The following is a 25,148-nucleotide window of genomic DNA, read 5'->3' on the forward strand; positions in this document are numbered from 1 at the left end:
GGTTTAAATTGTTCTTTGTGCCCTTCTACATGATGCTCAGTCACCACTCCTGAGTGGAGATGGCAGAGGCTTCTCATGAGCTGCTTTCTACTGCAGCAGCAAGACTTGAAGACATATGTAACATTGCGGACTTCCCCAATTTGGCCCTTACACAGAATCCCACAACACATTATCTGTCTTTTCCAGTAGGTAATATACAAAATGTAAAACCTTGAGTATTATTAGAGCTAGAAGTCATCTCTGTATCTGAAATGTCATCTCACTGGTTACTGTAGCAGGGAAACTGAATTGCAGAGCACTTGAACTGTGTTGGGATTTTGATGGGGATTGCATTGAATCTCTAGATGGCGTTTGGTAGGATTGCCATTTTTATTATGCTGATCGTAACTATCCAAGAGCATGGGAATTCTTCTCATTTTCTGGTATCTTTTTCAATTTCTTCAAAGGCTTTCTCAAATATGTCTTTCACTTCTTTGTTTAGGGATACCCCCAAGATATTTTATGTTATTTGTGGCTATTATGAAGGGTGATGTTTCTCTGGTTTCTTTCTCAGCTTCTTCATCATTTGTATATAGGAGGGCTACTGATTTTTCTGAGTTGATCTTGGATCCCCCCCCCACATTACTGAAGGTATTTATCAGCTGTAGAAGTCCCCTAGTAAAGTTTTGGGGTCACTTATGTAAACTATCATATCACCTGCAAATAGCAAAAGTTTGACTTCTTTCTTTCCAATTTGAATCCCCTTGTTCTTTTTGTTGTTGTTGATGATGAATTATTGCTCTAGCCAGAACTTCAAGAACTATGTTGAATAGTTATGAAGAGAGTGGACAGCCATGTCTTGTTTCTGATTTTAGTGGAATCGCTTTGAGTTTCTCTCCATTAATTTGATATTGACTATCTGCTTGTTGTCTATTGCTTTTATTGTGTATAGATATGTTTAAAATCATTTTATTTTGCTTCTTCAGGGGTAGGTTGATCTTAGTCTTCCTGATATATGGCTACTGGGTTCTGGTGTTACCATGTTGATTTCTAGGCTGTTGGATGAATTCTTGCATTGGCACCTACCCATCTCTTCCTTCAATTGATGCCGTTATTTACTTTACGTATTGGTCTAATTCTTACAGTGGCTGTTTGTGTCTTGGAAACTGTTCTTTGTCTGTTCTGTACTGTCACTGTCTGTGTTGCAGGGGTATTTGTGAAGCCTACCTGTAGAAAACTGTCCTGCTGGCTGGCAAGAAAAACTGAGGTAGGTGGCAGAGGCTTCCAGGGATTTGCCCTGGTTTGGAGAGCCTAGATAGTTTGGTGTCCTTCTGGGTGGCTGTCACTCACCTGATTGCTTCTGTATAGTAGCAGGCTGTGTTTCACCTTTCCACTGAGGTTGCATGGGGGATATGGCAGTTTGGGGGCAGGGTGGGATTTGTAGCTTACAGGATCTGATGGTCAGGGTGGGGATCATGGAGAAGCCTACTTGCAGGAACCTCTCCTGTCTACTGGCTAATGAAGCAGAGGCAGGTGTGGGAGGGGCCCAGGGTTTTGTCCCAGTATGGAGCTCCTGGAGAGAGGATGTCCTGCCAGCTGGCTGGTCACTCACTTCTTGGTCCTCTCTCTGTAGCAGCAGGCTTGGATTCATTATGTTCTGATATTTATCTTCTTCTATCTATATGCTTTATTCTCAGGCTACTTCGTCTATAGTTCTCCATGTTTCTGTTTCTTCTGAGGTCTCTTTTTGCCTAAATTTCATATTATAATCTGAAAATATATTTCAGCATTCCCTGGATCTTGACGTACCATTGCTCTGTCTGCTGTTTCCTCTATTCTAGTAAATAGGAGCTGGTAAAATGTCCTGAAATAATGACATAGGGGAGAGGTGGAATCCAATACACTTACAAAGCCCCACCAGTCACCAAATTCTGTTTTTACCATGTGTCTCCTTCTGTAGAAAACAGGCTCATTTAATAATGTTTGTATTCTCACAGTAGCATTTTACTTATTTTATTGTATGCGGGGAGTCTGGTAAAGGTAATCAGATACGTTGTTCATTATCTCATGTGGACGTTAGACCATGTTAGAGAGGTACTTAGTGCAGGTAGTCAGTCCCCTTGTATACAGCACCCTCTCATACTGTATAATCTGAAGTACAGTTTGGACTTTGTTTTCCTGCCAGCTGGTGTCCCTAAGCAGGAAGGTCTTATTTGTTTCTCTTCCATCTTTAACATTTTATGAGTGATTTGCTCCTACACTTAACTTTACCATAGGTTTTTTTTTTCTTTTCATTTCTGTCACCATGGTTATCTAATTGTCTCACAGCTTTCTGTGTAGTAGCTCTCTATGACCTTTTGTCACAATCATTTCTCCAAACATTTCCTATTGTTTGCTTTTCCTCTTAGAGGAAGCAGATTCATTTCTAATTTTTATAATTAATTATTAGTTAATGTGCACCATACATTATACAATCTAGCTATAAACTAAGCAGAATATAATTTAAAGTAAAATTGAGAATTTAGTTTTGTTTTTGATGATGCTTAGTGATTTGGATTCTCAATAACTTAGACTTGCCTACTAGCTATTTACTGATAAACAGAGAAAGGTCTCAAATATACTGTTGGGAATGCAACACTTTTAGGTAAGGAAAAGTAATACCTTTTACACATGGCACTTTTTGTGATGTTAAAAGTCATGTAATAATTTGCTGGAGGATATAACTAAATTATGTTTATTGTAATCAACACTAAGTTAAGTATGTTGGTTGATGTTTTTCTCCTGCTCTAGACTAAAGTGTATTAAAAAGTAGTATATTTCATTTGTGTATAAAGGTGCATCTGTGAACCCATGTCTGCAGTACTAGAGTGTGAAGACAACAGAACTCTTGCTTTATACAGGTCCCTCTCTTCCTTCACATCCTCAGTACTAGCTGTATCCTTTTCACTGATCCTTAAAGGTTTAAGTGAAAATAATATAGACTGTGAATGTAACAAGTCAGATATTAACAAATGTTGAAGAATTCCCACCAGCTTGGCACCAATCCCTGCTAGGCTGCATCAGGCCTAGCTTTGGAGTTAGCACATAGGAACTTCTGTTTTCTTATTGTTTTTGTTGGATTATTTTATCCATCATTTTGCTCCAAGATAATGGCTACCATTAAAGTCAACATATGTTACTTTGAGAAAAGTGACTGATATTACTTGATTCACTCAGGAAGATTCTTTTGATCAGAGAATTGAGCTTGTTGACCTTTAACGGCATTGTTATCATATTGTAGGATCTGGATGGCTCAAGGGCACCAGAAGAACATTACACATAGATCCAAATGAGCAGGGTCCATCAGGACTCACAGAGAATATAGTGGCAATCGTTGATCCTGCCGTGGATTGGCACTAAGTTTTCGGCATGCATGTATGTCATGGTTGTTTAGATTGGGTATTTGTAGAACTCCTAGAAGTGGCAGTAGCTGTATTGTTGACTTTTTTGCCTGCTCTTGGGACTCTCTTGCTCCAACTTGTCTCTTCCATGCTTAACATGAAAGTTTGCACCTTATCTTGTTGCATCTTGATATGCTGTGTTTGGTCCTATCCTTGGGAAGCCTGTTCTTATGTAAACAGAAATGGAGAAACAGTATATCTGGGTGAGGGGAGATGGGGAAAGACTAAGAATGGTGGGATGAGAGGCTGTAGTCAAAATGTCTTGCGTGATAGAAAAGTAAATAAAAAAGAAAACAGAAAATAATAAATAATTATGTTATATTGGTCATCTTGTTGATTTTTGTGTTTTTATTTTCAATGTCATGTTTAAATGCATAATCACAACTTTGTTTCCTCTCTATAGTCCCTTGAATATGCTCATTCCTCACTTTAGTCAGAGATGTTTGTTCCTATTATTTCTTTATATTTAGTTGATAGTAATTTACTTCAGGCTGCTTAAAATGTGGCAAAAAGATTCACTGGGAACAGAGAGGCAGGGACAGAGAGATCAAAGGGATCCTGAAGAAATGCAAAAAGTGTTAGTATCTCAGACAGAACCAAGAAGAGCCATGGGGAGTCCCTGTTGTTGCATCAGAAACTATGATGTTCCATTTGGCCCAGAGAAAAGCATGTGCTACCTTAAGATTTTAACATGCAATCATTTGCCAGGCAAGTGCAAAGAATCACCACCAACTCACAGTAGCCAGCATCTCACATAAGCAAACACTTCTCAGGGGCTGTTCAAATACATCCTGGGAGCTCACATATGAATGCCTCAATGCCTGAGTTTTGAGACTCTGGCCACAGGCTCAGGATTTCAACTGGAGATAGTACAATTGTATGAGTACCTATCTCCCTCTTGCCCAGGCATCAGATTTTGCTCTGGGAAGCACTGAGAGGCATAAGTTGGGAAACAAAGAAATCCGGTAGGTTTAGCCTCCTAGAACACATGATCTTACAGGAATGAATCTGGAGGTGGAAACATGAATGCTAAAGTTTGGGACAGTGTGTGCTGAACTTTTCTTTCAGTTCTGATGGTTTCTCTTATCCTTCAGCCTCAGTTTACAGTCAGTCAACCTGTCAGAAGCTACATGCCCAGAAAGTCACTTGATGGTCTACTCAATACCAGGTTCTTGAATGGGGCCTCCAAACCCCAAATCCAAATATTTGTGTTTATTTGTTCTTTGCCTTTGAGACTCTGGTGCCAAGCCAAGTGCCTGCAAGGGTCAGAACTCAATCTGTGTAATTAACTCATGAATACTTTTAAACCAAATATATGGCGATCGTAAAGGAAGAAGAAAAGTGACATCCTTTGTACTAGTGGTAAAGGTAAGAGTAGTGGGCTGGAGGGCACTTGCAGCTTCCCTGGGCCAGCTTTCAATTTGTGAATTAGTCCTTTCAGTCCTAGAGAAGGTGATCTTTCCCCAAACAAAACCTTGTCAAAGTGGAGCTTCTCCTGGCTCCTGAGGCATTTTGTACCAAGTCTTACATGTTAGGTTGATATCCATGGCAAACTAGCTCTTTTTTGAAGGGAAATGGATGAAGAGTGGATCTGGGGGTAGGAGGTGAGGACTGGGCAGAGTGGAGGGAGGGGAAATTGTGGTCAAAATGTCCTGTATGAGAGAATGATAATAATTAAAATTCCTGATGAAATCACTGAGAAAATGGCACAGGGTTTCAGGGGTGTGGAAGAGTTGGAAAGAATTCACTGACACTAGAAAACACATTTTAAGATGTGCATCTAAGTGGCACCATGATTGTGTGGCCATGATATACAGAATATTTTCCCAAGTGTTTCACACTTTGTCTTTTACCTAGAAGATTTTCAAATGTGCTCTGTACAAAATAGCATGTTAACCCCATGTGTTCTTCCCTACAGGCTTTCTGTCGTCTTTCATGGTACTTTAATTTTATTTTATTCTTATCCATTAAGAATTTTGTGTAATGGAAATAAAGAATGAAGTAAAATAAAGTTAAAATCTTTCTTCCTTCCAGTATTTATTCAATAATCTCTACTGGGCACCTGCCTGTGAGAGAACCTAGAGATGGATTAACTGCAGTTGACAAGAACACAGTTCTAGAGCAGCAGAGATGGCTCAGTGTTTAAGACCACTGGCTGCTCTTGCAGAGGACCTGGGTTCAGTTCCCATCACTGCCATGGCAGTTCACACCCATCTGTAACCCTAGTGGCAGGGAATCTGAGATCCTCTTCTGACCTCTACGTGCACCAAGAACACATAGTTTTAGATATATGTAGGCAAAAGCTCTTTGGCATTGAAAAAAAAAAATAAGAGAAAACCAACTCTACAAAAAAGATAAATTTCTGTGGCATAAATTTGAATGAATTTATAAATGAATGGATGAATGAAATGGAGGAAACTTCCTAAGGCTCAGACTGTCATTGATGTGTCTTTAATTCCAGCGAATGTTTTCTAAAATGTAACAGAGGGTGAGAATAAAGGGACAAGGATTGCACCATGAATTGCCCATGCTGGACCGGAGCGTGGGAACTGGGGTCGAGAGTCTGCTGCGCGCTTTGCCGGTGACTATTTCAGTCTCCATTCAGATACCGTAGTCCCCGATCCGGAAGTCGTCCGCTGCCGGAAGTGACTCGTGGTTTGGAGCTCGCGGGAAACTCGTCTAGCTGGCTGGCGCACCGGTCCGTCTCCAGTTGCCATGAGCCTCTGGGTGGACAAATACCGGCCTTGTGCTCCCTCGCCCGGCTGGACTATCACAAGGAACAGGCGGCGCAGCTGAGCAACCTGGTGAGCAGACCAGGACGGCGGAGGCCGGCACATTCCGTCGCTTCCTGAAAAGCCCGCGGAAGAGAGTGAGAAGGCGGGCGCTGCAGGGTTAGGGGGACCCAAAGTGACAAGTTCCCCGGAATGTTGCTTCTACTGCCCGGGGTCCCGTGAGCTTGGGGTGCGGACCTGGCGGAGGCTGCAAACCCCGTTTGTAGGAAGGGCTGGGGCCGACAGGCTCTCCTGCTGCAGGTAGCAAGATGGCGGGCTGATGGAGGGGACAGTGCCCTGCACCCTGTTCGTAGTTACCAGCCTCTTCGGAATCACAGCTAAGTCCTTTTTGAAAACGAGGACTTATTTTACCTAGTGCCTCTTTGTTGTTCTTATAATGCGTGCAATAATATAAAAATCGAGCATTATACTTCATGTGTCTGCACACCGGTTTTTACAGTAGCTTCAAGGTTAAGTTTCCTAGCCATAGGATGGACACATTTTATTGATTCCTGTGGCTACTTGTTTATATTCTTAGGACAGGGGTTAGTATACTATTCCTACGCCTTAATGAATTTACTTTTAAAGTCTACATCTTCTCATCGGATCAAGCCCCCATGCCCACAGTGCCCTTTAGTTTGATGTCATTGTCTTATTGCTGTTTGATAACACACTCTTTCCCATAGCATCCCTTATGTGCAGTCTTCCTGTACCCCCAAATGAACTTGCAAGGGAATCAGTGTACCCCCTTCTTAGCAAGAAAATCATTTTGGGAACCCAGGCAAGACAAGCATCTGTCTCAGTCACAGAGATCAGTTCCCCATTCCTATCAGCCCTCATTTTTGAAAGTGCCCTTCAGAGAGCTTGCTGAGGGAGTTCCGGCCTTTAAGCATTTAGTGTTGTGCCTTGCATGTTCTGTGTTGTTCGTGCAAGTTAGATTACATTAGTGCCCAGAGAAAGCAAACATGAGAGTTTGATGAATTTTCTATTGGAGTCGGATAGTGAACAAAATACCTTAGTGCTTTAGAAGTAGTTTAACCTGGAGCACCTGGGTTCGGCGAAGTAAAATGCCTTGTTCTTTCTTCGCTAGGTGCAGTTTGGTGACTTTCCTCACCTCCTAGTATATGGGCCATCAGGTGCTGGAAAAAATACAAGAATTACGTGTATCCTACAAGAACTTTATGGTGTCATGGTGAAAAAATTGAGATTTGAGCTCAACCTATCACAGTAAGCATCTCTTGTCAGGGCTCGGCAGATGTTTTTGGCAAGGATTTTCTTTTCCTTTTTTTTAAATACTTTTTTATTTTATAGAGCTGTAAAGTTTTCTCTGCTCCTCTCCAAGCTTCTTCCTTCCCCTTCAACCCTCTCCTATGGTCCCCATGCTTCCAATTTATTCAGGAGATCTTGTCTTTTTCTGCTTCCCATGTAGATTAGATCCATCTGTGTCTCTCTTAGGGTCCACATTGTTGTCTAGATTCTCTAGGATTGTGAATTGTAGTCTGGGTTTCCTTGCTGTATATCTAAAAGTCATTTATGAGTGAGTACATATAGTTGTCTTTCTGGGCCAGGGTTACCTCAATCAATATGATATTTTCTAGATCGATCCATTTGCCTGCAAATTTCAAGATGTCACTATGTTTTTCTGCTGGTAGTACTCCATTGTGTCAATGAACCACATTTTCCTTATCCATTCTTCAGTCAAGGGGCATTTAGGTTATTCCCAGGTTCTAGCTATGACAAACAATGCTGCTATAAACATAGTTGAGCATATGTCCTTGTGGCATGATTGAGCATCCTTTGGATATATACCGAAAAGTGGTAATACTGGGTCTTGAGAAAGGTTGTTTTTTAATTTTCTGAGAAATTGCCACACTGACATCCAAAGCGGCTGTACCAGTTTGCATTCCCACCAGCAATGCAGGAGTGTTCTTTTTTCTCCACAACCTCTCCAGCATAAGTTGTCATCAGTGTTTTTTATCTTGGCCATTCTTACTGGTATAAGATGGAATCCCGGAGTTGTTTTGATTTGCATTTCTCTGATGACTAAGGATGTCGACCATTTTCTTAAGTATCCTTCAGCCATTTTAGATTCTTCTGTTGAGAGTTCTCAGTTTAGGTCTATACTCCACATTCTATAACATGAATTATAAGCTCAATGTCCTTTATTTATGGCTAGAAACCAAATATGAGTGAGTACATCCCATGTTCCTCTTTTTGGGTCTGGCTTACCTCACTCAGCATAGTGTTTTCTATTTCCATCCATTTGTATGCAAAATTCAAGAAGTCCTTGTTTTTTACTGCTGAGTAATACTCTAATATGTATATATTCCATACTTTCTTCATCCATTCTTCCGTTGAAGGGCATCTAGGTTGTTTCCAGGTTCTGGCTATTACAAACAATGCTGCCATGAACATAGTTGAGCATATACTTTTGTTGTATGATAGGGCCTCTTTTGGGTATATTCCCAAGAGTGGTATTGCTGGATCCAGGGGTAGATTGATCCCAAATTTCCTGAGAAACCGAAACACTGCTTTCCAGAATGGTTGCACAAGTTTGCATTCCCACCAGCAATGGGTGAGTGTACCCCTTTCTCCACAACCTCTCCAGCAAAGGCTATCATTGGTGTTTTTTATTTTACCCATTCCAAAGACAAACACATAGGCATCCTCATGAATATTAACCTTCATCAGGCGATGAAAGGAGACAGAGACAGAGACCCACATGGGAGCACCGGACAGAAATCTCAAGGTCCAAATCAGGAGCAGAAGGAGACGGAGCACGAGCAAGGAACTCAGGACCACGAGGGGTGCACCCACACACTGAGACAATGGGGATGTTCTATCGGAAACTCACCAAGGCCAGCTGGCCTAGGTCTGAAAAAAAATGGGATAAATCCGAACTAGCTGAACATAGCGGACAATGAGGAATACTGAGAACTCAAGAACAATCGCAGTTGGTTTTTGATCCTACTGCACGTACTGGCTTTGGGGGAGCCTAGGCAGTTTGGATGCTCACCTTACAAGACCTGGATAGAGGTGGGCCGTCCTTGGGCTTCCCACAGGTCAGGGAACCCTGATTGCTCTTCGAGCAGATGAGGAAGGGGGACTTGATCGGGGGAGGGGGAGGGAAATGGGATGCGTTTGCAGGGAGGAGGCAGAAATCCTTAATAAATAAATAAATTAAAAAAAAAAGTCTATACTCCATTTTTTTTTATCAGATTATTTGTTCTTTTGATGACCCATTTCTTGCGCTTTTTGTTTATTTTGGAGCTTAGACCTCTATCTGATGTGGGGTTAGTGAAGATCTTTTCCCATTCTGTAGGCTGTCGTTTTGTCTTGTTGACCTTGTGCTTTGCTTTACAGAAGCTTTTCAGTTTTAGGAGGTCCCATTTAATTAATTGTTTCTCTCAGTGTTTGTGCTCCTGGGGTTATATTTAAGAAGTGGTCTCCTGTGCCAATGCATTCAAGTGTACTACCCATTTTCTCTCCTATGAGGTTCAGTGTGGCTGGCTTTATGTTGAGGTCTTTGATACATTTGGACTTGAGTTTTGTGCAGGTTTTGTGGTGATAGATATGGGTCTATTTTCATTCTTATATAAGTTGATATCCAGTTATGCCAGCACCATTTGTTAAGTATGCTTTCTTTTTTCCATTTGATATTTTTTGCTTCTTAGTCAAAAATCAGGTGTTTGTAGGTGTGTGAATTAATATCTATGTCTTCGATTCGGGTTTATTGGTCTGCCTGTCTATTTTTATGCCAACACCAGGCTGTTTTTAGTACTGTAGCTTTGTAGTAGAGTTTGAAGTCAGGGATTGTGATGCCTCCAGAAGTTCTTTTATTGTGCAGGATTGTTTTGGGTCTCCCGGGTTTTTTGCTTTGCCATATGAAGTTGAGTACTGTTCTTTCGAGGTCTGTGAACAATTTTGCTGGAATTTTGATGGGCATTGTATTGAATCTGTAGATTGCTTTTGGTAAGATTACTATTTTTACTATGTTAATTCTACCTACCCAAGAACAGGGAGGATCTTTCCACTTTATGGTGTCTTCTTCAAGTTCTTTATTCAAAAATTTAAAGTTTTTATCTAACAAGTCTTCCTTAGAGTTATCCCAAATATTTTATGCTAGATGTGGCTATTGTGAATGGTGATGTTTGATTCTCTGATTTCTTCCTCGACCCATTTATCTGTATAAAGGAGGGCTATTGATTTTTTGAGTTAATCTTGTATCCTGCTACATTACTGAAAATGTTTATGAGTTGTAGAAGTTCATTGGTAGAATTTTTGGGGTCACTTACGTAAGCTATCATATTATCAGCAAATAGTGAGAGTTTGACTTCTTTTCCAGTTTGTATACCCTTGATCTCCTTTTTTTTGGTCTTATTACTCTAGCTAGAACCTCAAGAATTATATGGGATAGATATGAAGAGACTGGAAAACCTTGTCTTTTCCCTGATTTCAGTGGGAATGTTGGGAGTTTCTCTCCATTTAGTTTGATGATGGCTGTTTGCTTGCTGTATATTGCCTTTATTATGTTTAGTTATGTCCTTTGTATTTTTTTTGAAAGCTATTTCAGCATCAAATGAGAAGACCATGTATTTTTTTTATTTTTCAGTTTGTTTATGTAGTGAATTCCGTTGACAGATTTTTGTATGTTGAACCATCCCTGCATATCTGGGATGAAGCTGATTTGAATATGGTGTATGATGGTTCTGATGTGTTCTTGGATTTGATTTGCCAGTATTTTATTGAGTATTTTTGCATCAATGTTCATAAGTGAGTTTGGCCTGTAATTCTCTTTCTTAGTATTGTATTTCTGTGGTTTGCGTATCAGGGTAATTGTAGCCTCATAAAAAGAACTTTGCAATGTTCCTTCTGTTTCTATGGTGTGGAGTCATTTGTGGCGTATTGTTATTATTTCTTTGAAAATCTTGTAGAATTCTGAGCTGAAACCATCTGGTCCTGGACCTTTTTTGGTTGGGAGACTTTTGATGACTGTTTTTAAATTTCTTTAGCAGTTATAGGTCTGTTTAATTTGCTTATCTGGTCTCGGTTTAATTTTGGTAAATGATTATTTATCCAGTAAGTTGTCCATTTCCTTTAAGTTTTCTAATTTTGTGGAGTACAGGTTTTTGAAATATGACCTAATGATTCTCTGGATTTCCTCCATGTCTGTTGTTATGTCCCTCCTTTCATTTCTGATTTTGATAATTTGGATATTTTCTCTCTGGCTTGTGGTTAGTTTTAATAAAGGTTTGTCTGTTTTGTTTATTTTTCTCGAAGAACCAACTCTTTTTTTTTTACTTTTTTTTTATTGAAAAAAAAAGTTCTGCCTCCTCCCAGCCTCCCACTCCTCTCTGATGGAGGAAGGTCATCGGCTAATAAAGGAACTGCCCTGGCCCATTTTATTGGTTGAAAGATAGGTGGGAGGAGTCGGCAGAACAGGATGCTGGGAGGAAGAGGAAGTGAGCTCAGATTCCACAGCTCTCCTCTTGGGAGTAGATGCCTCAGAAGAGATGCCATGCCCCGCTCCCGGGCAGACACTCCGACCCAGGATGGACATAGGCTAGAATCTTCCCGGTAAGACCGATGCTCACAGATTATTAGAGATGGGTTGATCGGGATGTGAGAATTAGCCTGTAAGTGCTAGAGCTAAAAGGCCAAGCAGTGTTTAAAAGAATACAGTGTCCATGTAATTATTTCGGGGCATAAGCTAGCCGAGCAGGCGGCTGGGGTGCTTTGGACAAAGGCCCGCCGCCCCTTATTACTACACCTCTCCTCCTCCCCCCACTCCTCTCCCCCTCCCTCTCCAGTCCAAAGAGCAGTCAGGGTTCCCTGCCCTGTGGAAAGTCCAAAGTCCTCCCCCCTCCATCCTAGTCTAGGAAGGTGAACATCCAAACTGGCTAGGCTCCCTCAAAGCCAGAACATGAAGTAGGATCAAAACCCAGTGCCATAGTCCTTGGCTTCTCGGCAGCCCTCATTGTCCGCCATATTCAGAGAGTCCAGTTTTATCCCATGCTTTTTCAGTCCAGCTGGCCTTGGTGAGCTCCCAATAGATCAGCCCCACTGTCTCCGTGGGTGAGTGTACCCCTTGTGGTCCTGACTTCTTTGCTCATGCTCTCCCTCCTTCTGCTCCTCATTGGGACATTGGGAGCTCAGTCAGGTGCTCCAGTGTGGATCTCTGTCTCTATCTCCATCTATCGCCAGATGAATGTTCTATGGTGATATGCAAGATATTCATCAGTATGGCTATAGGATAGGGTCGTTTCAGGTTCCCTATCCTCAGCTGCCCCAGGAACTAACTGGGAACCTCGCCTTCGGAACCTAGGAGCCCCTCTAGGTCCAAGTCTCTTGCCATCCCTAAGATGGCTCCCATAATTAAGATATGTGCTTCCCTGCTCCCTTATCCAACCTTCCTTTATCCCAATCATCCCGTTTCCCCAAGTTCCCCCCATCCTCCGCTTGTCACTTTTCTCTCCCCATCTCCCCTTACCCCCTCCCACCTCACCCCCAAGATCCCAATTTTTTTGCCCAGCAATCTTGTCTAATTCCCATAACCAGGAGGATAGCTATATGTTTTTCTTTGGGTTCACCTTCTTATTTAGCTTCTTTAGGATATCAAATTATAGACTCACTGACCTTTATTTCTGGCTAGAACCCAATTATGAGTGAGTACATCCCATGTTCATCTTTTTGCGTCTGGGTTACCTCACTCAGGATAGTATATTCTATTTCCATCCATTTGCATGCATATTTCGAGAAGTCATTGTTTTTTTACTGCAGCATAGTACTCTAATGTGTATATATTCCACACTTTCTTCATCCATTCTTCCATTGAAGAACATCTAGGTTGTTTCCAGGTTCTGGCTATTACAAATAATACTGCTATGAACATAGTTGAACAAATGCCCTTGTCATATTTAATGCTGTTTGTGGCTATCATGAAAGGTGATGCTTCTCTGATTTCGCACTCTGCTTCCATATCGTTTGTGTATAGGAGGGCGACTGATATTTTGGAGTTGATCTTGTATCCTGCCACATTACTAAAGGTGTTTATCAGCTGTAGGAGTTCTTTGGTGGAGTTTTTGGGGTCGCTTAGTACACTATCATATCATCTGCAAAAATGAAAGTTTAAGCTCTCCTTCCCAATTTGAATCCCCTTGATCCCTTTATGTTTTCTTATTGCTATTGCTAAAACTTCAAGCACTATATTGAAGAGGTATGGAGAGAGTGGACAGCCTTGCCGTGTTCCTGATTTTAATATGATGGCTTTGAGTTTCTCTCCGCTTAATTTGATGTTAGCTGTCGGTTTGCTGTAAATAGCTTTTATTATATTTAGATATGACTCTTGTATCCTTAGTCTCTCCAATACTTTTATCATAAAGGGATGTTGAATTTTGTCAAATGCTTTTTCAGCATCTAATGAAATGATCATATGTTTTTTTTCTTTCAGTTTATTTACATGATGGTTTACATTGATAGAATTTCGAATGTTGAACCAGCCCTGCATCTCTGGGATGAAGCCTACTTGATCATAATGTATAATTTTTCTAATGTGTTCTTGGATACGGTTTGCCAGTATTTTGTTGAGGATTTTTGCATTGATATTCATGAGTGTGATTGGCCTGTAATTCTCTTTCTTGGTTGAGTCTTTGTTTGGTTTTGGTATCAGAGTTTCTGTAGCTTCATAAAAGGAATTTGGCAATGACTCTTCTGTTTCTATCTTGTGAAATACATTAAGGAGTATAGGTATTAGTTCTTCTTGGTAGTTCTGGTAGAATTCCGCATTGAAACCATCTGGTCCTGGGCTTTTTTGGTAGGGAGGTTTTTGATAACAGCTTCTAATTCTTCCTGACTAACAGCTCTATTTAGATTGTTCACCTGGTCCTGGTTTAACTTTGATATATGGTATTTATCTAAAAACGTATCCATTTCTTTGACATTTTCCAGTTTTGTGGCATACAGGCTTTTGTAGTAAGATCTAATGACTCTCTGAATTTCCTCTGTGTCTGTGGTTATGTCCCCCTTTTCATTTCTGATCTTATTAATTTGCAAAGTGTCTCTGCCGTTTGATTAGTTTGGATAGGGGTTTGTCAATATTGTTGATTTTCTCCAGGAACCAGCTTTTTGTTTCATTGATTCTTTGGATTGTTTTCTGTGTTTCTATTTTGTTGATTTCAGCCCTCAGTTTGATTATTTCCAGTCTTCTACTCCTCCTAGGTGAGTCTGCTTCTTTTTTTTTCTAGGGCTTTCAGGTGGGCTGTTAAGTCTCCAATGTGTGCTTTCTCTGTTTTCTTTTTTTTTCTTTTTTTTTTTTATTGAGAAAAGGAGAAAAAAAAACATGTTTCCAACTCCCCCAGCCTCCCATTTCCCTCCCCCTCCTCCCTCCCTTCTACCCTCCCCCCACTCCTCTCCCCCTCCCTCTCCAGTCCAAAGAGCAGTCAGGGTTCCCTGCCCTGTGGTAAGGCCTAGGTCCTCCCCCTTCGTCCATATCTAGGAAGGTGAACATCGAAACTGGCTAGGCTCCCACAAAGCCAGCACATTAAGTAGGATCAAATCCCCTTGCCATTGTCCTTGGCGTCTCATCAGCCCTCATTGTTCGCCATGTTCAGAGAGTCCAGTTTTATCCCATGCTTTTTTAGTCACAGTCCAGCTGGCCTTGGTGAGCTACCAGTAGATCAGCTCCACTGTCTCAGTGGGTCCGTGCACCCCTCGTGGTCCCAACATCTTTGCTCCTGCTCTCCCTCCTTCTGCTCCTCATTGGGACCTTGGGAGCTCAGTCCAGTGCTCCAGTGTGGGTCTCTGTGTCTATCTCCATCCATCACCAGATGAAGGTTCTATGATGATATGCAAGATGTTCGTCATTATTGCTCTAGGATAGGGTCATTTCAGGTTCCCTATCCTCAGCTGCCCCAGGAACTAACTGGGAACCTCAGCTTGGGCACCTGGGAGCCCCTCTAGGGTCAATTCTCTTGCCCACCCTAAAGTGGCTCCCTTAACTAACAATTGTGGTTCCATGCTCCCCTATCCACCCTTCCTTTATTCTAATACTCCTATTTCCCCAAGTCCCCCCCCCTCTTTCCCTTCTACTTTTTCTCTCCCCATCTCCCCTTACCCCCATCCCACCCCACCCCCAAGATCCCAATTTACTCCCCGGCAATTTTGTCTAATTCCCTTAGCAAAGAGGATAATTATATGTTTTTCCTTGGGTTCACCTTCTTACTTAGCTTCTATAGGTTCACCTATTGTAGACTCCGTGACCGTTATTTATGGCCAGAAACCAATTATGAGTGAGTACATCCCATGTTCATCTTTTTGGGTCTGGGACACCTCACTCAGGATAGTGTTTTCTATTTCCATCCATTTGCATGCAAAATTCGAGAAGTCATTGTTTTTTACCGCTGAGTAGTACTCTAATGTGTATATATTCCATACTTTCTTCATCCATTCTTCCATTGAAGGGCATCTAGGTTTTTTCCAGGTTCTGGCTATTACAAATAATACTGCTATGAACATAGTTGAACAAATGCTTTTGTCATATGATAGGGCATCTCTTGGGTATATTCCCAAGAGTGGTATTGCTGGGTCCAGGGGTAGGTTGATCCCGAATTTCCTGAGAAACCGAAACACTGACTTCCACAGTGGTTGCACAAGATTGCATTCCCACCAGCAATTGATGAGGGTACCCCTTCCTCCACAGCCTCTCCAACAAAGGCTATCCTTGGTGTTTTTGACTTTAGCCATTCTGAGAGGTGTAAGATGATATCTCAGAGTTGTTTTGATTTGCATTTCCCTGATTGCTAAGGAAGTTGAGCACGACCTTAAGTGTCTTTTGGCCATTTGAACTTCTTCTGTTGAGAATTCTCTGTTCAGTTCAGTGCCCCATTTTTTAATTGGTTTAATTAGCATTTTAAAGTCTAGTTTCTTGAGTTCTCTATATATTTTGGAGATCAGACCTTTGTCTGTTGCGGGGTTGGTGAAGATCTTCTCCCAGTCAGTAGGTTGCCTTTGTGTCTTAGTGACAGTGTCCTTTGCTTTACAGAAGCTTCTCAGTTTAAGTAGGTCCCATTTATTCAATGTTGCCCTTAATGTCTGTGCTGCTGGGGTTATACCTAGGAAGCGATCTCCTGTGCCCATATGTTGTAGGGTACTTCCCACTTTCTCTTCTATCAGGTTCAGTGTGTTCAGATTGATATTGAGGTCTTTGATCCATTTGGACTTGAGTTTTGTGCATGGTGATAGATATGGGTCTATTTTCATTCTTCTACAGGATGACATCCAGTTGTGCCAGCACCATTTGTTGAAGATGCTTTCTTTCTTTCATTGTATACTTTTAGCTCCTTTATCGAAAATGAGGTGTTCATAGGTTTGTGGGATAAAATCTGGGTCTTCTATACGATTCCATTGGTCGACTTCTCTGTTTTTATGCCAGTACCACACTGTTTTCATTACTGTGGCTCTGTAATAGAGTTTGAAGTCAGGGATGGTAATGCCTCCAGAAGTTCCTTTATTATATAAGATTGTTGGCTATCCTGGGTTTTTTGTTTTCCAGTCTTCTACTCCTCCTACGTGAGTCTGCTTCTTTTTTTTTTCTAGAGCTTTCAGGTGGGCTGTTAAGCCTCCAATGTGTGCTTTCTCTGTTTTCTTTAAATGGGCACTTAGTGCTATGAACTTTCCTCTTAGGACTGCTTTCATAGTGTCCCATAAGTTTGAGTAGGCAGTTTCTTTATTTTCATTGAATTCAAGGAAGACTTTATTTTCTTCCTTTATTTCTTCCTTGATCCAGGTGTGGTTCAGTAGTTGACTGTTCAGCTTTCATGAATTTGTAGGCTTTCTGGGGGTAGCATTGTTGTTGAATTCTAACTTTAATCCATGGTGATCTGATAAGACACAGGTGGTTACTAATATTTTTTTGTAACGGTGGAAGTTTGCTTTGTTACCGACTATGTGGTCAATTTTCGAGAAGTTTCCATGAGGTGCAGAGAAGAAAGTATATTCTTTCCTATTTGGGTGGAATGTTCTATTGATGTCTGTTAAGTCCATTTGATTCATTACCTCCATTAATTCTCTTATTTCTCTGTTAGGTTTCTGTCTGATTGACCTGTCCATTGGTGAGAGAGGAGTGTTGAAGTCTCCTACTATTAGTGTGTGAGGTTTGATGGCAGCCTTGAGTTTTAGTAATGTTTCTTTTACGGACGTGGGGCATCGATTTTCAGGCTTGAGACTTCATCCTGATGAATTGTTCCTGTTATGAGTACAAAATGTCCCTCTCCATCTCTTCTGATTGATTTGAGTTTGAAGTCAACTTTGTTAGAAATTAGTATGGCCCCACCTGCTTGTTTCTTAGGTCCATTTGCTTGATAAGCCTTTTCCCAGCCCTTTACTCTGAGTAGGTGCCTGTCTTTGTGGTTGAGGTGTGTTTCTTGTAAACAGCAGAATGTTGGATCCTGTTTTCTTATCCAATCTCTTAGCCTGTGCCTTTTTATAGGTGAGTTGAGCCCATTGACATTAAGTGATATTAATGACCAGTGGTTATTAACTCCGGTCACTTTTTTAGTAGTAGAGTTTCGTGTTTCCCTTTTTTGAGTTGTGTTGGTGAACGGTCTCTAGATGTCTGAGTTATTGTGGTCATTGTTGGACTCCTTGGTTTGTGATTTCCTTTCTGTTACTTTCTCTAAGACTCGATTTGTGGCTACGTATTGTTTAAATTTGTTTTTATCCTGGAAGATTTTGTTTTCTCCATTCATAGTGAACGAAAGCTTGGCTGGGTATAGTAGTTTGGGCTTGCATCCATGGTCTCTCAGTTTCTGCAGTACATCAATCCAGGACCTTGTGGCTTTCATGGTTTCCACGGAGAAGTCAGGTGTAAGTCTGATAGGTTTACCTTTATAAGTGACTTGGCCTTTTTCCTTTGCAGCTCTTAATATTCTTTCTTTATTCTGTATGTTTTGTGTTTTGAATATTATATGGCGAGGGGATTTTTTTTTTAATCCAGCCTATTCGTTTTTATGTATGCTTCTTAAACCTTCATAGGTATATCTTTCTTTAGATTGGGAAAGTTTGCTTCTATAATTTTATTAAATATATTTTCTGGACCATTGAACTACACTTCTTCTTCTACTCCTCTTATTCTTAGGTTTGGTCTTTTTATTGTGTCCCATATTTCCTGAATGTTTTGTGATGAGAGTGTATTGGACTTGCTGTTTTCTTTGATCAGTGTGTTTATTTTTTCTATGGTATCTTCAGAATCTGAGATTCTTTCTTCTATCTCTTGTATTCTGTTGGTTATGCTTGTTTCTGTAGACTCTGTTTAGTTAAAGTTTCCATGTCCAGCCGGCCCTCTGTTTGTGTTTTCTTCTTGCCTCCATTTCAGTTTTCAAGTCTTGAACTGTTTCCATTATTTGTTTGATTGTTTTTCCTTGGTTTTCTAGGGTATCATTTACTGATTTATTCAATTCTTCAAACTTTCTGTTATATTTCTCATCCATTTCTATAAGGGCGTTCTTTCCATGCTGTTTAAGGGCGTCAGTCACTTTCATGAAGTCAATCTTTTCTACTTCTTCTTGATTAAGGTGTTCATGTCCTCCTGTTGTGAGGTCGCTTGTTTCTGGTGGCTTCATGTTGCTTTTCAGATTGTTGGGTGAATTCTTGCATTGGTGCCTGCCCATCTCTTCCTCTGAATGCTCCCGTATGGATCTTCTTTTATAGGATCAGGTCTCCTTGCCTACTGATGTACCTTCCCAGTGATGGCTCTCCCCAGTGAAGTCTCTCCTTGTGCCGAGATCAGATCTCCGTGCCCAATGATGGCTCTCCCCAATGCTGGCTATCCTGACGCTGAGATCAGGTCTCCTTGCTTGTTGGGTAGCTCGTAAACAAAGTGCCTACCTTGCTTGGTGCAGGCAGGCTAGTGAAACAAAGGAACTTCCACCCGCTTGGTTGCCCTGAGGATTCTGACCCAGCGCCCAGACAGGCTGAGCTGGGTGATGTTATGTGCCCAAAGAGGGAAATGTCATATTCTTATGGAAAACAAAACTACATATACAGCATTCCCTTGAGAATCTAGAATGTGGATGATACACGTAGCTTATAGTTACATAAAACTGGTGCTGTTATATTCACACTACAGTTTCCATGCTTTCTTTCATGGGCAATCACTGTCACTACAATAATGATGTGACTCTGTGTGAAAAGCTGCCATCAGTTCATCTTAATGTATTGACGTTGACTTCATTCACCTGTACTTGGTTCTCTGCTACAATGTCTACCACTTCAGAGATCATTAGTTTAGCTTTTGTGTTTCTGGTGTTGTTTATAGTGTTTCATTCTGTAGCCAGGATGCATTGGATTCACGTTATCAGTAGTAATTATTTTGAAGCATTGCCAATTGATGAACCTAAATATCAAATTTTATGCAGAAACTGAACCTGTCCCTAATTATTTTGATTTGTTCCCTTGCATTGGAGGCTCCCTTGCATGAGATCTCCCCACATTTCCCCCCATGAACACAATTGTTTTCATGTCTAGATTTCAGAAAAATAGGTATGTATTTATAGGTTTGTTATTTTTAATTTTCCTTCTATTGAAAATAGATATTTTTCCTCACTTAATTTCATGATTATGATTTTCTCTCCCTCTACGACTCCCAATTAATCCCCATACCTTTTTCCATCCAGATCATCCCCCTTTCTGTCTCTCAATAGAAAACAAACTAAGGTAGAATAATGACACAAAATATAATATAATAATATAATATAATATGATGTAGTAAGATAAAACAGAACTAACACAGAATAATAGGAAAAACCAAACAATCAGTTGAAAAGTAGCCCAAGAAAAATCACAAGAAACAGATATGGATTCAGAGATCCACGACTTCTTAAGGTCATGAATTCCCTAAAACAATCAACTGAAATTGTAATATATGTATATCATTTAGGGTAACATGTGACAAGAAAATTTATAAATAAAATAAATTATAAGGGAAAGAAAAGATGTAAAGTTCTGAGATGACATTATGACACAAGGAACTTCCAAGATGCTGTTGAGTTTTCTGAGTCTCAGCATGCAGCCTACCTTTGAGAGTAGATTTTTATCCTAGTGACAGCTCCTTGAAGCAAACCAAATTTTCATTTGCAAGGGGTTATCAGTCAGAGATTGCTTCTGGGCTAGGGATCTGGGCATGTGTCCACCTCTTACTTCATTTCAGTTCCAGTACTAAATTTGGTGTAGAACTGTACATGACCTGTATATGCTGCCTCGGTTTTTACTTGTTAATATATGCTTCAATCCAGTAGAGGTAGAGGACTGTGTATGTTTGTGGGGGGGATGGGCATGTGGTTATCTTCCTCTTTTTTTTTCAATTTTTAATTTTTTTCATTCAAAAATTTATACTTCCTTCCCTCCTCTCATTCCCCCCTGCTCACCCACTCACCCTCCTCCCTCCCTCTCCCTCCTTAAGAGAGGCCAGGGAACCCTGCCCTGTTCTCCCTCCATCTTCCACCCTCCTATCTCCCCATCTTACCCCTCATCTACTCCTCACAGAGGGTAAGACATTTTCCCATGGGGAGTCAACGAAAACTAGCACATTGCTTTGAGGCAGGACCAAGGCTTTCCCCGATATGTCTATGTTGAGCAAGGTATCCCTCCAAAGAGTATAGGTTCCAAAAAGCAAGAACAAGCGGTAGGACTAAATCCTTGTCTCACTGCCAGTGGCCCCACAATCTGCCCCAGCCATTACAACTGTCACCCACATTCAGAGGGCATAGTTTGGTCCTATGCTGGTTCCTTTGCTGCCAGGCGAGAGTTAGACGCCTTCCATTATCTCTGGTAAGCTGTTTCAGTGGGTATCCCCATCATAGCCTTGACCTCTTAGCTTATATTCTCACTCTTCCCTCTCTTCAACTGGACTTTGGAAAGTCAGCCCAATGCTCTGCTGTGGTTCTCTGCATCTGTTTCCATTAGTTGATGTATGTAGGTTCTTTGATGACGTTTAAGATAGTCATCAATCTGACTACAAGGCAATGCCAGTGTAGGCATCCTCTCTACTGTTGCTTAGGGTCTTAGCTGGGGTAATTGTTGTGGATTCCTGGGTATTTCTCTAGAGCTAGTTATCTTTCTAGCCCCATAATGGCTCCCTCAATTAAGCTATCTCTTTCCTTGTTTTCCATCTCTGTCCTCCCTTCTTGAACATGCAGTTCCCTCAAATTCTCATCCATTCTTCTCCCCTCTCCTTCCCTTCTGCCTTCCTTTATTCCCCTAGACTCATGCTTCCATTTTTTCAGGAGATCTTGTCTATTTCCCCTTCCAGGGAGATATATATATATATATATATATACATACATACATATACATACATGAATACACACACACATATTTCTAGTTCTACCATTAAAATGCAAATTTCAATATGTCATTGTTTTTTATGGCTGAGTAGTATTTCATTATGTAAATGTATCACATTTTCTTTATCCATATTTCAGTTGACGAGCATGTAGGTTATTTCCAGGTTTTGCCTATTACGAATAATGCAGCTATTAACATAGTTTAACAAATGTCTTTGTAGTATGGTTGAGCATTATTTGGGTATATGCCCAAGAGTAGTGATGCTGGGTCTTGTGGTAGGTTGATTCACAATTTTCTGAGAAACCGCCATACTGATTTCCAGAGTGGTTGTACAAGTTTACATTCCCAGCAGAAATGGACAAGTGTTTCCCTTACTCTGCATCCTCACCAGCATAAGCAATTATTGGTGTTTATGATCTTAGCCATTCTGACCAGTGTAAGATGGTTTTGATTTGCATTTTCCTGATGGCTAAGGACATTGAAAATTTCCTTAAGCGTCTTTCAACTATTTGAGATTCTTCTGTTGAGAATTCAATGTTTAGTTCTGTACCCCATTTTTAACGAGATTATGTGATATTTTGATATCTAATTTTTTGAGTTCATTATGTATTCTGGAGATCAGTACTCTGATGTGGGATTGATAAAGATCTTTCACTGTTCAGTAGGCTGGCTTTTTGTTTTATTGACTCCTTTGCTTTAGAGAAGCTTCTCAGTTTCAGAGGTCCATTTTATTTAGTTTTTATCTCATTGTCTGTGTTCATGATGTTATATTTATATTTGGGAAGTGATCTCATATACCCATGCATTGAAGGTTAATTCCCACTTTCTATTCTGTCAGGTTTAGTGTATTCAGATTTATATTGAGGTCTTTAATCCATTTGGACTTGAGTTTTGTGCATGGTGGTAGGTATGAATCTGTTGAAGGAGAGAAGGCCTACTTTTGGTCCTGGCCACCCGGCTAGCACACACCCAAAATAACCACCCAGATTTGTATTAATTAAATCACTGCCTGGCCCATTATCTCTAGCCTCTTATTGGCTAACTCTCCCATCTTGATTTAACCCATTTCTAATAATCTGTTTATTACCACGAGGTTGTGTCTTATCGTAAAAGATTCAGCATGTCTGACTTGGCGTCTTCATGGCGGCTTTCTCTCTGACTCTGCTTTCTTCCTCCCAGAATTCAGTTCTGTCTCCTCACCTACCTAAGTTCTGCCCTATCAGACCAAGCAGTTTCTTTATTGATTAACCAATGAAAGCAACACATAAACAGAAAGACCTCCTACACCATTTTCCCTTTTCTGTTTAAAATGGAAATTAGGCTTTAACTTTAACATACAAATTACATATAACAAAACAGGTATCAAATAAGAATTACAGTTATAGTATTTATATTTACTTTATCTTTTATTATAACTAAGGAGAACTATAAATTCTTCTACTCCATCAAAGACTCCAGAAGGATGTAATATTACCTAAGTAAACAGGAAGTGCATTATAAACAACTTCCAAAACTCTAGAATTGACTGAGACATCTCGCTGCCTGGACATTCACCCAAAGTTCTCCTGTACTGTTGGGGCATCCATCTTCAGCCCACAGGCCCATAGTATCCAGCAGACATTTCCAAAAAAGCTGTAAAATTTAAAGACAGTTCAAGTCACTTTCTTTTGTGTCCTGCAGAATGTCTCGCAGACTCTTTCATGAAGCAGGAACCCCAAAGGATCATCTCACCTTTAGGCAAGTTCAGCAGTCATCTCTCTGTGGGTACTTTATGTCCAGTGAAGCAGTTCAGGCAAGAGCAGTTTCCTGCCCAAATGGATAACCAACTCCATGAGGAGCCTCTTTGATGCCCATCTTCCTCAGGAAGTAGCTTAGTGCTGCCAGGAGCAGACATGTCTCACTGTCATAAAAAGTCCTAAGTTATTAAAACATTTTAAATGCCATATTCTGTAGTCTTTGAAAGATATGAAGAATGTCTATCTATCTGAAATGCACATCTAGAAAATCTAACAACAAACTTTTGACTATTATAGAGATTATCTATTAACTTATATTTCTTAATTATCTATTACATTAATAAATGAGCTACACAATCACAATACCTTAATCAAGATCACAAATACATATAACAAAATTGACCTTAAATTTGTATACATAAATCAAGATTTATACCAGTGTAAATTATTCATATCTATATCATATCCCTTTTTAAATGTAAAAGAGCATTTATAAACAATATTTGGGAATATGGGCATAGTTTTTTCTCTCCAAATTGCTTCATGCTGTATGGGGGCACTGTAAATCAGATCTTCTATTGTATATCATGTGTGCTAGCAGTTGGATGAAATAATTTTTTGACGGTGTTCATAGCAACCTTTCAAGAGACCTTGGTCCATAAAACCATATTGGTGTAGAAGCAATCCACAGGTTCTCACCTTCTGTGAAAACAAAAGAAGAACCTCTTTTCCAAAGCACCATATTCTTAGACCCAGATTTGAAAGTCATGATACCTTTATAATATACATGCTGGATTCGTTTAGCAGCACATACAATGAAAAGTCTCTCTTTACTTAGTTCCTTCACAGTCAAAAAATTTAAAGAAAACACAATGATATATAGAATCCAGACTCTGTAAATTTTCCATTTTATGTGTCTTATTTTTTTTTACATCCTTTAATCTATGATTATCTGTACTCTGTCTCTTAAAAGACTTTACCCTTTTTTAAAAAGCATTAACTTTATTTTATGACTCTGTATACTCTATAAGCCCTCATAAGCCCCTCTTGTATCCAGAAGGGAATATTTAAAACTTCAGTTTTCTACAGGTATTTTGTGTCTGTTGGTTTAAAGTTCATATTTTATTGACTGTCATATCCAGAACACAGCATTTATATTTACTCCTCCAAATCCTCTTGCTCCTTTGTGCTTTCCCATATCTCTCTTGCAAGGTTCCCTCGTCTTTGGAGGTAATATAGATGTCTCACATAGGTATGAGCTTTCCAGATCTGTTTCCAAAATCACTTTCTCTGTGACACGAGGCTTTTTCAAGATAATCTAAGTGTAGATTAATAAGTTATAGAACAACCCCAAATGCTGAATATACCCATTGTGAAAATACCTATGTATTCTTTTAAAGCAAGGTTGCTACAACACATGGCAACATCAGGGTATACAAGAAGAGTCACAGTGAGGGCTTAGCATGCATAGTATAGAAGAAAGCAAAGGCCTTGAACCAAACAAGTGACTTTTTACAATAAACACTTGCAATCAATGTTGTAGTTTCTGACACTGTGAATTGATCAAAAATAATGATATTAGATCATGTCTTTTTAAATTTACTGCTATTATTAGAAACTAATATCATTTAGTTTAAAATAGAAATCAGTATTAAACCAACTAATGATAAATCAAGGGAAAAATGCACATTGATGAAAACTATAGCTGTATTATAGTATCCACAGTGTTTAAAAATCAGTAAAACTATGAAGGACTGCAGTAATAATGTGAGAGGAGAAGGTTGGAAGGTGGCAGAGAAAATAATTTAGGAATGAGAGTAAATTACACAGATTTTAACTGAAAGAGTGGAAGAAAATTGTTTACTACAGAAACATACAGAAAA

General features: G+C 40.1%; 1 protein-coding gene across 1 annotated transcript in view; it reads left to right on the forward strand.

Moving 5' to 3' along the window:
- Positions 1 to 3,601: 3,601 nt before the first annotated feature.
- The window catches only part of LOC121464681 (zinc finger protein 829-like), a 29,106-nt gene continuing 7,559 nt past the window's right edge, over positions 3,602 to 25,148 (forward strand). The window contains exons 1-2 of the mRNA XM_041677705.1: positions 3,602 to 3,622; positions 6,014 to 6,223. Coding sequence (XP_041533639.1) covers positions 3,602 to 3,622; positions 6,014 to 6,223 — 231 coding nt within the window. The remainder of the gene's footprint in view (positions 3,623 to 6,013; positions 6,224 to 25,148) is intronic.

This window comes from Microtus oregoni, unplaced genomic scaffold (genome assembly GCF_018167655.1).
Source record: "Microtus oregoni isolate MIOR12 unplaced genomic scaffold, Mior012 000029F_ref0000214, whole genome shotgun sequence".
Classification (NCBI taxonomy): domain Eukaryota; kingdom Metazoa; phylum Chordata; class Mammalia; order Rodentia; family Cricetidae; genus Microtus; species Microtus oregoni.